This window comes from Psittacula echo (genome assembly GCF_963264785.1).
Source record: "Psittacula echo genome assembly, chromosome: 14".
NCBI classification, from domain to species: Eukaryota; Metazoa; Chordata; class Aves; order Psittaciformes; family Psittacidae; genus Psittacula; species Psittacula echo.
In genome coordinates, this window is record NC_137750.1 from 3,664,045 (window position 1) to 3,677,565 (window position 13,521).

Consider the following 13,521-nt stretch of genomic DNA (forward strand, 5'->3'; position numbering starts at 1 on the left):
ACAGTCAAACACATACAGTGGTTTACAATTGCTTTATGGAAAGGACTGTAAAATAGCCTTTGCATAGCAGCTACACCTGAGGTGGCTGCAGGAATTACTACAGTTGCCAGTAAGTAAGTTGGATAGAGGGTAACTGAGACAGGTTTCTTCACCCTCCATAACCTGCTATTTCATCAATACAGCTTCAGCTGCCTTCATTTTCCATTGGGCTTCTTTCTGCAGTGTTCAAGGAACTGCCAGAGACCTCATCGTTGCCCTTCTCTTGCTTCTGAATATTAATCCACAATCCTTGGGAGTTATTTCTGTACAGTAAAAATTAATCCCACTTTTTCTTTAAGCAGCAGAAGCATATCCCCCTAAATCTTAACATAAATGCCAGGAGAGGCAGACGTTTCATGTAACTGTGCTCTCATCTCCTGCCAATTTGCAGACTGATGATTTCTTACTTAATATGATCACATATACATTATTTTGTCAACACAGGTGGAACCAGATCCTTTATAGAGCAATTGCCATGGAGCCTAGAGGTAAAGAACACTGTAACTGCTACAATGGGCTCAGTCTGGCCAAGCAAAACTAGAGTGTTTTAATAAGGTAACTTATAGATACCACATCCTTTGAATTCAGAATTTTGGGGCACTGTTTGGGTAATCAGTAGGACAAAACAGCAATTCTTCATTGAAGATCAAAAACCTGGGAAAGACAAATGGAGTCCCTGCTTCTCCTTCGTAGGAACCCTAGTGTGTGATTCAGACCTGGATGGAAGGTCCCCAGACTTACTGAGGCAGGAGGAATGCCTGGCACAGCAAGGGGCACAGGGGGAAATCAGGCAGACACACACACAGCAGCCCCAGAGCAACAGAGGGCATTTATAAGCAAGGAAAGATGGAATGGAAGGAGGGTGTAACATGGCAGATTGGCAATGCCAGCGGCTGATGGTGAGGACAGAACAGAGACCTGGATGAAAGAGAAAGAATCAAAACTGCACCTGGTTATGGATAAACAAGACATTGTCTCAACAGTTTATGTGCAAGAAGATATGTGAAAAGTGATGGCTCTACAGCATATTCCAAACTACAATATTTCCTTCAGCTGTTTGCAGACAGAATAAAGACAGTTTCTTTAACTGAATATTCAAAATGTTTTGGAAACCGGTCATCATGTTATTAACTATCTTCAGAATACTCAGGGCAGCACTGCACATAGCATAGAGCTGCTGTGTGATGCGGGTTACTTACTACACAAGCTAGAATCCATCAGGATGACAAAGTCGGAAGAGAATAGACGGAAAGAGCTGGGCAGGGCGATGGCAGAATTTGGAAGGTGTGACTCAGTGTGAGGGAGGAGAATTTGGAAAGCAAGAAAAGCACAGGAAGGTGGTAAAGAGCAGAAGTGCTGTTGGGTGGAAAGAGTCAGAACAGTGCAAAAAAAAGGCTTGAAAATAAGCAAGGGAGTTAAACTCTCATAAACAAGCTCAGAAAGGAAAACACTATTTGTTTATGTTACATACAATAAGATGAAACAGTCAACTTGCCTCCAACCACAATGAAACTCAGCACTTATCTCCGGTTTTCCCTTCCCTTAGGGTCTCTTACTTACATGGGAACAGTAACTGTTTATTGAGGAAGAGCGGAAGGGAAGCAAGAAGCAGCGTGCACAAGTGAAAATGACAGTCCCATGAATCAGAGAGGGGTTTGGATTGTTTTATAGTAAGCCAGTGGTGGAAAAAGGGAGTTTTCCCAAGCAGTTTGATTTGCTGTTTCAATGGGATGAAGCGATTAAATGAGAATACACGTTTGCAGCTTTCTAAAAATACATCATTTGTTTCTTATAAATACTACAGAGATCTTTCCTTTTGCTAGAATCTTTAAGGGAGCAAAATGTGTGTTCTACTACCGTAATGTCCCCAGTTAGCCCACTTTCCACATTGGGGAGTGAAAGAGGTGGAATTTTGGTAGTAACTGTGCATTAGGCTCTAATCCTGCAATACAGATTCCATTGCATTTTTGATGCAGACTCCTCATATACTCAAGCTGAAGAAAAGCTTGTGCACTGAAGACTGATAGGTCACATCCAGATTTGAAGCACTGATAATCAGACAAAGAGAACAGAGGAAAAAGCTCTACAGATTCCTCACAGTGTTTATCTGAAACAAGTTTTTGTCCTTCTCAAGTCAACTCATCATAAAAATAACAATTACAAAAACATTCCTTCCAGATAATTTACTTCATGGATAAACTGGCAACGAAGTGAAGCACAAAACATGCTTGCTCTCAAAAGTAATCAGAAACCAGCAGGTCAATAACCAACATTTACCAACTATCACTCTGGGGCCTTGACACATACCAGATGAAATCACTTTATTTGCCTCAGTCATTGGCTGTAAAAGAATTACTGTCACTGGGAGACATCATTAAAGGAATCATTGTCTCCTGCTTTGTGTTCCATAACTGTTTTTCATAAATATTCTGAATTTATGTCCTATTCCTAAGTTAATTGGAGACATGAGCAGGTTGAAAGAATGCTTTTCCTTCTTGCAGAGAGTAAAACATGTCAGTTTTAGTGTTTATTTTGCTTTGTATACTTATAATTGTGGAACTAACAATTGGCCATAAATGATCCATAACAAAATATTATCCAGCTTTTAAATTTCAACCCCACAATGGAAATACTGCTACAACACTGAAGCTGTTTGGATCAGACAGCAAAACTATCTGAAATTATCACTGGTAAACACCTCAACTGCACCTCCAAACTCAGCAGAGTTTGTTTCCATTCTCTTTATATTTCTCCTAGCCTCTGTGTACTCCAATTCCATAGCTAAACTTCGTTAGGCTCATTTTCAGTGTACTTGGATCATATGATTTTTTTGTACCATGGTTTTGTTCCCATACATTTGTGACCTGATTATTTGCTCGCTTGAGGCTCCTCTCTTTTTGCCCAGAATTTTAGCTGTCACTTGAACAGGTCAAATAGATATTTGCTCTGTGATGCTTATTGTCTAACAATAACCTGAGACAGGTAAAGAAACTTAGTTCTACGCAGTCCTTTTTCTGTTTGGTTTGCAATACAGACAGGTTTGCTTTCTAGTTAATTATTTCTAATCCAGCTGGACAAAGGAAGAAAAATAAGAAAGCCTCCTGAAAGTTCACTCATACTTGTCCACATAGCTAAGAACACCATAAATATTATACACTAAGAACACTTATTTGCAAATGCTGTGATAAGTGGGCACATAAGGGCTGTTGAGAGCTGCTTTCCTCCATCGTCCAAGTGAGAAAGGCTTCAGCCTGTGACTAGCACAGGAATGCTTTCTAAAAGCTAGTAGCTAGCAACCAAAAGCTAGTAGCTAGCAACACCCATTTCCCAATTGCATGTGTAGCTTGACAGGAGGCACTCACCAGCACCCACGTCCTGTAATGGCTCACAGAGCAGAATCCCTAAGAATTAGCTCTATAGAGCTCCCTTTCAGCTGTATCTCAAATACAGTATCCCAAATTTAAGAGCTTAACATCAATCTAATCACTATATTAAATGAACTTATAAATAAAAAGAAATAATTATTTTAGCATGATGTTTTGTCGGGTTTCTGATTACAAGAGCAAAACCAAAGCAACTCTTGTTAAGCGACTTGCTCACACACAGTTCTTCAGTAATGCCCCAGCCCTTAAACCAAGGGTTTGAACTTGATAGAAGTGCCTTATTCTTTAAATAATACCCCCAGATGTGGATTACTTCCTTTGGCATCAACTTTGGAAGTATTTTTTCTACTTCCTCCTCCCTTTCAATGTCAGCAGGAAGACATCACCCACGTCTCTTCTTCCTGATAGGAAGCCTTTTGTACTGCAGTTTTAATGAGGCCCTCCTCCACAACCAGCGTAGCGTACACTTGAAAATGCTCTCCTGACATTACAGGATTTCACATATTACCACAAAAGCATCACTTGTGTAATAGTTCTGTTAAACTCATTATCTTAAGTGTGTTATTTGCTTTATAAATTAATATGGTTGCTGAGACTTGGTAGTTGACCTGCTGTTTGCTGTGTATCAAATATCATCATGTGATCATAAAGCAGATACCATCATAACTGGACCCAGTACTAATCTCATGACAATCTAATTTCCATCTCTGTTTTCATGCAACTAGTCACTCTTGGCTTTTTATACAAGCATTGCAAAGAGCAATATTCAGGAAATTATTTTCCATGCCTGCTGAGCCTTTTTTCTTCAAAGATGTCCTAATTTCATGTCCTTAAGAAGGTCATATTTATGAAATACATATTTCACAAGAAAACCGGAGTGATGATATTATTATTCTGCATTGAATCTCTCAATGTTAGTGGATGTGCTTGAATGCAATTTCTCAAAAGCCTTCTTATTTTATAACTGAAAAACCTGACGACTATAAGCAAGATTCAGCCTGTTGTTCACCAACAGACACCAGAACAACACTACTGAGCCTTTAAGTCCTTGGTCTTTGTTTAGAGTGGGATTCAGGAGGTTAACCAAGGCACAAACATACTACATAGCAGTACATACTTGATAAGATTATGCTTTATTTATCCAATTATTGGCCTGCCTTCAGAATGAGTTTTCCTTGAAATGAGGCTCAATTTAATGCTTAGAATGTCTCACAGACCCTTTGAAGGGATTTTACTGCCTTTTAAGAACAGGGTTTCCAAGCTATCTTATGTATTTTGGGCAACGCCTGTGGGTTTACTCTTTCTCTCAGAATTCTCTAACGAATACAGAAGATCAAAATTTAGAGAAATATTCCAGATAAGGACAGGAATTATTCCCAGAGGTGTCTTTAACATTTTTGTCCTAGATTAAACAGTTTGAGGCAAAGGCACTTTCTCTATTTCCCTTTAAGATAATTTCATAGTCTATCAGTTCCATTAAAATATATTTTAGCTTTCTGTCTGAAGTAGTTTCCTTACTCTCAGCCCAATGTTTCTAGTTGTGTTTCCTTGCACCATGGTGAGTAATTAGTCCCCAGCTCCCACAGGCAGTTATACTGTCACTGACTGTTTTGCCTACCTTCTACATCTGTAGACCAATTTTTTCTTTACAAGTCTCTTCACCCCTGCAATCATTTGTGAACATCTCTGTAGCTGTACCCCTTGCACAGGCCTTCACCACATCGTGTTCCAGGTGTTGTTTCCTCAGATTAGATAAAGATCACCTCCTGATTCAAATTCTATCAGTACAGCATTGCTGTTCGCTTTTGATAATGTACTGCATGTCAAATCCAGACATTTCTTTCTGTCTGCTACCACCCCTTTAATCATTCTGACTTAATCTCTTCCAGTCGAAGAGAAAAATCACATCAAAATTCTAACTGACTTTCAGTTAAAGAAAAATTATACAACAGAGCGGCAGTAAAAGCCATCGACCCAACAGAGCACGCGTCGTCTTCCCAGCCTAAGATTAAACCTGCTATCAAAGGGTAAACCCTTAATGAATGTAAACTCTGATAGGCTCTACTGAAGATATCTTCCTTCAGAAGTAGCTGAGAATCTGTCCCTTCATTACTACTGCCCGTTATGGGACATTGGGGTTTCCTTTGACAATCAAATGAAATTTAAACAAAGCAGAATATGTAATCAGTATCTACAGCGCATATTGAAAAATCTCCAGCTTTCAGGTCTGAGCCTTTAAATCTCTATTTTTTTCTCATTTATCACATTAAAACCTTTTTCCCCTCTGTGTGCTCCACAACAGTTTGAGCATTGCAGAGTGAAGAAAAATCAAGGCAGGAGTTTCTGACAGGTCTCTTTACCTGGAACTTCCTCATCATCTCCTCCTCATCTTCCAAAAGTTGCTGCAAACCTACTGTGTATTATTGAGGCCAGCACATTTAAAACAATTTTTCTCATGATTTAATTGCTATATTTTGCCTTAGCTCTGCTAGAGGGAATAGTTGATTTTTCTGGGCACGGTGCCCGGATTATGTTTAATTTTGTCTACAGATTGTACAGTTTCCCAGATACTATACCAGAGACGAGCATTTTATAAGTTAATGAAACAATAAATAAAATAAAATCTGTTCTTATGTCTCCATGTAATAACTGGAACCTTAAAAGCCTTGCCATGTTTTATAGAAGCTTCTCTTTGGTACAGACAGTCACTAAAAATATCTCAAATTAAAGTGATAAAAACCTCTAAAGGTAAATAATCCTACAGCAACACTTCAAATTTAACCTGAAATTTCTTAAGCAAATAGCTGAAATGAAGTTCCACCACTGAATGCATTATGTATTCGTTACAATAAGAAGGGATCGGCTTGGATTCTCCTCTTACATTTCACTCTATTTTTAGAATAAAAAGAGGGAGAAGAACTTACTGTGTATTCTGGTTCCCAATTGTCCAGTTGTAAATAAAAGCATCATGCGGGGGAAAAAGAAAAAGAAATATGAAATCTATGACATAAAGCAATGATACAAGATCCTTACAGTCAGCATACATTAATAATAAAACAGCCTCTGGTGTTTTCTTTGCCAGGAAGAAACGGCACAGATACAACACTCCAGTTTTATCTACCCGTATTCTATGATCTTTATTTCCTGATATCAGTCAATAGAAGATGGAAAAATTACGTGCACTTCAACAGGAATTATTAAAGAAACTAGATACCTGTGGCTCAATATGGAACTTGGAGCTTCTGAAGATGAGCTAAACTCTCCCAAAAGCATGAGTCAGTAATCACTTCTTTGGTCCTTACCTGTGATTGTATAAGGATAATAATTCCAAGCTTTCTCTGTAACATAAAATATTTTGGGAACAACGGCTCTAGCCCAGCTAGGCAGTTTGCTGAAAATAGAAAGAAAATACAAAATTAGAGTATGTGATGAGTTATGAGTACTGCAGCAAAGCAGGTAGGTGCAAATGTGCTCATGTTGGAGAGGTGTTTCACAGAACACAACAATATCGAGACTTCTCATGATTTTTATCTCATGACTGTGCATTCTGTGTCAGCTTTCCCCACATGCACATATGAAACTCAGTCTGCTCCTCTCTCAAAGTGAGTGACATGGTGCCAGTGCAATAATCTCTGATCACATTAAACTTTACATGTGCAGATGTCAAGAATCTGTGGCTTCAACCCTTTGGTCACAGATGAACTCAGCAGGTTTGCCCATACAAGGTGTAACTGCGTCACAGCATCCCTAACCACAGGGAGGCACTCTCTAACAAGAGGTCATGAGTAAACATGGGATTTTAATCCACTTCAATCCCGATTCCATTATTTCTTCTTCGAGACTGTTTCTTCTTCCTCCATATTCCCTGCCGGCACACAAACCCTTACATTCATCTCACCTAGCATGCAATTCTTCCCACATTACCAACACCAACTCTGAGTAGGAAGCTTTTGTATCAAAATTAACAAGTCACCCAACACCCACCCCCCACCCCCCCCCCCCGTGAGGCTGGTAGGTTTAGTCCCATTTTGCTGATGGGAAAAGCAAATCACAAAAGTGAAGAGAATTAATGGAACTGATTTCCTAGCTCTGAGCTCAATCTGACAGGAGAACTTACCAATGCAGTGGTACAACAGCAGTAGAATAAGAAATGAAAAGACATTGATACAGCACATGCAAAGATCATTAAAGAGTAATGAAATAATACTATGGAAAAGTAGGGGCATTTGCTTTACCATGGATATTGCGTCTCTCATTTCCAGAACTCTGGTCACAGAGTACAAAAGAAGTGATGAACAAACACACATTTTAAGAAGGCGAGTTCATGATAATTCATCTTTCAACACTTTCTTAATGACACCAATTATAATCACTGAAGCTGCCAGGAAGAGAGATGCAGAAGTAGTCTCCTAGAGGAAGGCAGAGCTTTGGAGACCACAATTATCACTGTGTTTCAGGTTAAAACTGTGTTAGTCTGGTGATGTGTCAGCCTAAGACTGAATCTTCACTGAACTAAAGTAAATGCTTCCTAACTTCAATTTTTAAGCATCAATGTTTGAAGCAGTTATGTTTAGATAACTGTGTGCAGAAAGTACATTAACTTTCCCTATTAGCCAATTTCTCAGAAAATAGTTTGGACCATTGAGGTTTATTTAACCATGATTTAGCTACACATAAATATTTCATTTATCCAGAGGCAAAATGCAGACGTTAGTACATTATCTAAAGATTCAAAGTCAAGTGCATTGACTTTTGCTCTTTGATGACATTGCTCAAAACCAGATTCTTTCCTCTATATAAACCTTTCTTGTGTACAGTCTCTCAAGCAGCATTTTACATACTGCATAATAGACTTCACTGTATCAGTTCTTTTATTTAGGTTGTCAGCCTGTCAAGTGTTTCTTTCTGACTCTCTCTGCTGCCTCCCTTGCCCCTGCTACACTTCACTCTGATGCCTCAGTAATAAATACCAGAGGATGCAGACTTTCAGCTTCTGAAAACAATGCTCCAGCAGAGAGAAGAGGCAGTAAACAGTTCTAAATATAACTCTGGCTCACACTGACACTAGAAAATTTCACCGGCAGTGTCTTTGTTAACATACAGCTGCTCATTTGGCACTTTCTTTGGTTATTGTTTTTACTGTATTTGCCTGTCTACCTATCTTCACCGGTACAGCACATCTCCAAAACAAATAATTTTATGAGCAAAACACACATTACACTCAGAGTTGCCAGGAAGTCACAGCCATAGATACACACAAATTGTTCCAAGAGCTCACTCAGAGAAAGAAAATATAATACTTCTATTTTAGCAGCACCAGTATCTGTGGATCACATTATCTTTTATTATTATTATTATTATTATTATTATATCCTCCTTCCCCAGATGAAATTCAGTCTTTCAGCATATAGGGAGGAAGTGTTGAACAAGAAGCCTCTCTGCAAAAATTGAAGTATTAGCAGGCAAGAAAAGATAAGTTATAATCATGCATAAATTCTTCCAAAAAACCATCACTGAAATATATAAGCTCAAATTTCTTCAGGAGAGATCAGTTCAGAGCAAAATAAAGCAAAGCAAAGCTAACAAGTTTATCACAGCAGTGGCCCCTGGATGAAGAAGAATAAGGGCGAGAACAGTGCTGCTCTAGGGAGTCCTGTTGCTCAAGGAAGACAGGCAGAGAAGTTTTCAGCACATCTTGTATGGCAGCATGTCTTCTTGAGTGAAGTCGTCCAGAGAGATCCTGATCTCCCAGCAAAATCCATAGTTGCCAGGAAACCTGCTGATCCTTCCCACAAAGCTTTAACAGTACTGCAATATCTGGTGGTATTGTGACACCAGAACCAGACTCAAACAGCAAATCTGGTCAGGATTATCAAGGAATATTCATAATCATCATTAAACGCAGGGAGCCTGACTTCAAACATCCACCATAGCTTTAGGTAAACTTCCTAAGCTGTTGTTGCCACACAGATCTTTGTCAGTGTTGGTACATGTCTTTGGGTAAGAGATCCTTTGTTCCATTGCCTGCCAGAAACTTCAGGCTTCCTCAGCATGTCCTGTACATGCCTTCTAGGACACAGTTCTCCAGTTATTGTGAATTACCTCAAAGTGTAATTCTGACCATGCTCTTCACTGCTTAAACCCTTCTCTCTAACATGAACGAAATATCCAGAAACATCCAAAACCTTCTACAATTTCTGTGAGCTCTACAACACGAACACATTTATTGATTTCTCCCAAGTCCTGTATCTAGCCTGTGAGAGAACAGATTAAATGTCGGCAAGATACACATTATTGGACATGTGTGCGTGCATACAACATTACTGGTGATTCAGTCTAGCCCATTAGATATGTCAGGTTTGCAGTGGAGGAGTAACTTATCATATAGAAGCAATAGCTGCAGTGTTTCCCTGCTCACTATGAAATGCTGCAGAGCATAAGTTTAATAAAACAAAACAGGCCCAGAGGGAAAGAAGAACTTCAGAAAAGCAGAGATATTCAATTTGATCAGCAGTAGCACAACCAGGAACAGATTGAGCAATATATTTCATAGGACACAAATATATATATATTTTTTCATATATATGTGAAAATAAAAAATCTCTGGCCTGTGAGTATGGAGGCATTGATCCTCAGCAGAATAACTCAGCAGTGTAATTTCACCATAGGAAGAGACACATTTCACTTTAAGAAATGATGGAACTTCGGGGAAACAAAAGTGCTTTCTTCCATCATGTCTTCAACCCTATTATTTTGGTACAGAAGACCATCATCGTACCAGCCTAATGGTCATTCATAAGCTCAAATAACTCTGCTGAGGCAAACCTCTTGTCACCAAAATGGGATACTGACTTTGTGACATTACTATAAGGTGAGAAAGCCTTAAACCATTTTAATGGCTTGGTTTTTGGAGAGGGGGTTTGAGGGGTAGGGTGTTCATTGGTTTTGGTTTCAGGTTTTTGCCCCCAGTTTTGGGAAACAAAATGACAGACAGTTAAGTGTAAAAGAAACAGAAAGGCTGCTGCCTGGAAGGGGTATCCCTTGCTAATTTTTATTACAGCTCATGCCAAGAGAAAGTTTTATTGCACTTGCCTGTTGAGATAGACACGTTTTTCTGTCAGCTGACCATTGCCATGGTTTGGATCTTCATAGGGTTCATTCTGCACCACTTCCACACCTTCACCTCGGTCACTCTGCTCATGGCTATGCTTGCTTATCATGTACAGCTGGCCAATTCTGTACTGGAAATCAAAAGCAAGAACAATGTATTGGCTTTATGTAATAGACGTGTATTCAAAAGCCAATGTCATACAATGACACAGTGGTATGCGCGAATAAAAGGTAGCTCAAGGGCAAACCCCAGTATTTAGCAGCTCCATTTAAACCTATATAGGAGTCGGGGATCCCCCATTGGCTTATTAAGTCCAAGGTGTCACTTGTGAAAAAATAACAAACCCCATGTATATACAGATGTAGAGTCAGGACAGTCCTTTATTTTACATTGCATTTGTAAGTATATAAGTTTAGAATAAACAGTTCATCTGCTGCTTCCACGTCCTGACATGTCAGTGGATTTTAACCAGTGGGTGAACTCTAATAGGTCTGTGGGACACGGGATTCTCCTGTCATGCCAACAGGATGCTAAATAATGAAGCCCTGTAAAAAGATATGTGATAACTATTGCTAGTTCACAGAAACAGGAGCGCTAGAAAAAAACCCATGTAGACTCCAGGCTGTTCAAAAAAGAAGTTGGAGATGAGTGATTTGGCAATATTATTAAGATTAATCTAAGCACTTAAATGATCCTTCCTCTATAGGCTCTCCAGTTACTTAGGAAGCCAAACCCTAGGAGAGTTGACCCAATGCTGCTACCATAGAAAAATAAACCTGTATGGGCAATTGATTTTTCTCTCAGTTTGCATCTACAGCAGGGCTTTGGCCTTCAGAGAAATAGAACAAAAAGTACATCCTTGAACCTTCATTAGCAAAGATTTCAGAGTCAAATTGTACTTTTTGATACATGTTCTGGTCAGATATTTTGTGCTTAAGTCCTTTCTACATCCTTGAATGTACCACAGTTCTTACAACTGTCTTTGGACCTATCTAATTTCTCCATTTGGATCCTTCTCTCTCCCAAAGTAATTTATTTCCTCATAAATATATCCTATATATATGCTGATCACATCAATCACATCAAATACAAAGAGCAACCTGTTAATTTAGAAAATGGCTGAGCTACTGCTCAAGCTGCCAAGTACTAGCTCAGCATAAGCAAACAAAAGCATAGTAACAGCCCGACCTCAGAAAACGACAAGATTCTTGTGGTTATTACACGTTGTAAACAGCAATCCTATCTCAGACTTTAAAAAGCCCAAAAAGCTCAAATCAAAAGAGCAATTAGCTGGGAAAAGAACCCCAAACAATACAGACCTTAGTAACAACTGCCAACAAGCCAGTCTGACTAAACAAAATGATAAGGACAGGCTCCCTACAGAAGTTCTGGAATTCCACATAGCTCCATTTCATTGCCCTGCTGCAGGCAGGCCACAACAAGGACCATTCTACCTGGACAGGGATTTCCCTTCTCCTAGCACTGAATGGACACCTCCTTCCTCACCAGCCACACATTAGGACAGAGAAGCAAATGATTTGCATCAAAAAAGTCTCTTTCAGCTGAGAATTCCAAAGTACCAAGAATGCCTCGAGTTTATATAAAGGTTCTTTAAGGGCAAAAGGTTGCGCTAGGGGAAGGGTGATGTAGCATGGATCTATTTTCTTTTCCTCTTATCTAACAAGGTAATTTCAGTGGGTTTCTTTCCATTATTTTTCCTCAAACATCTCCTCACAGTGAAGAACAAAACCCACTCTGAAAACTTGTTTGAACTAGTGAAAAAGAGGGCTAGAGGGAAAAATGAGAAAAGATACAATTGTCATAAAGCTGTCAAATGTCATATGGGTCAGGCCAATTAATTGTGTGACCCCTTTAACATTTGCAAAAGATCAGTAAATCTCTACATCTATGCACATTGGAAGTGCCTGGAAATTTCAGTGTTACTTATGCTCAGAGTGTTTCTTCCTCTGCTTTCTTCTCATGAGTGAGAATTGATTTATTTCTTTTAATTAGAATGATCATTCTTTCTCTTTATATCCCTATGTAACTTTGGAGAATCTACTCGTTCACTACCAGAAATGTTCCTAAGATATTCAGTGAAATGGTAAGTGGAATAATGCTATTTAAACAATTTGCTGCTGGCACAATCTCCTGTCTATATATTCAGCTTTCTCATCCCTGGTACCTCTTTCATACAAAATGTCCTCAGTTAAGTGATAAATCCTAAAACTCTTTTTCTTGTTAATCCAGTTATCTACCTTAGTCTCTACTGAATCCTTTTCTTCTCCATCTCATCATATTTGAGTATTTTGTCTTAGACTTCAAAGTTCTGAAGAGCACAAGTCCTCACACACATCTTTTAACTAGTTCCATGAGAATTCGTCATCTCTTTTTCCCTAACAATAAATGAATGCATTGGTACACAGGCAAGGCAAAGTTTATGGACAAAAGGTAGTGCATTTTATTTGATCAACTAGTACAGTTGAGAAAAGGATAACTTTCAGGCCCATAAAGCTGTTCTTCAGGTCTGAAATCAAAGCAACGTACTTCAAAGCTAAATGCAATCTGAGAAAACATGCTTTGCCTTTAATTAGATATGTATCAATTAGGCCTGACAGTAAAGATACTCCTGTGGAGTGATAAGGATGTTAGAAAAGAGGAAAGGTGATAAGGTGCTTATCTGCTAATGGAAAGAAAGAGATCAGTAATTTATAGCCTGTGGAATATGAAAAGGGTAGGTGAGGAGAGGGGAGAGGAACTACAATTTGCCATAAAGCCAATATTTCTTTTGAGATACCTATTGAGATTTTTGCTGTGCCATGAAGTTATGACTTCTAGTTTCCATGGACATCTCTGGAAAGCATTTCATAATTGCACATATCACTGCATGCTTTGCTTTCTTACTTCTGTGTAGTCCTTCACAATTTTGCTCTCAGTTTTAGTGGTCAAATACAGACATCTTAGTTTCTGCTGGAAATGTTGGCACAG

The 13,521-nt window shown here is 38.9% G+C and overlaps 1 protein-coding gene across 2 annotated transcripts in view; it reads right to left on the bottom strand.

The window, feature by feature from the left end:
• The window catches only part of PITPNC1 (phosphatidylinositol transfer protein cytoplasmic 1), an 81,911-nt gene that overhangs the window by 33,344 nt on the left and 35,046 nt on the right, over positions 1-13,521 (bottom strand). For both annotated transcript variants that reach the window (XM_080629052.1, XM_080629053.1), the window contains exons 2-4: positions 10,515-10,663; positions 6,725-6,813; positions 6,347-6,354 (exon numbers count right to left, since the gene is read on the bottom strand). In XM_080629052.1, coding sequence (XP_080485178.1) covers positions 6,347-6,354; positions 6,725-6,813; positions 10,515-10,663 — 246 coding nt within the window. The remainder of the gene's footprint in view (positions 1-6,346; positions 6,355-6,724; positions 6,814-10,514; positions 10,664-13,521) is intronic.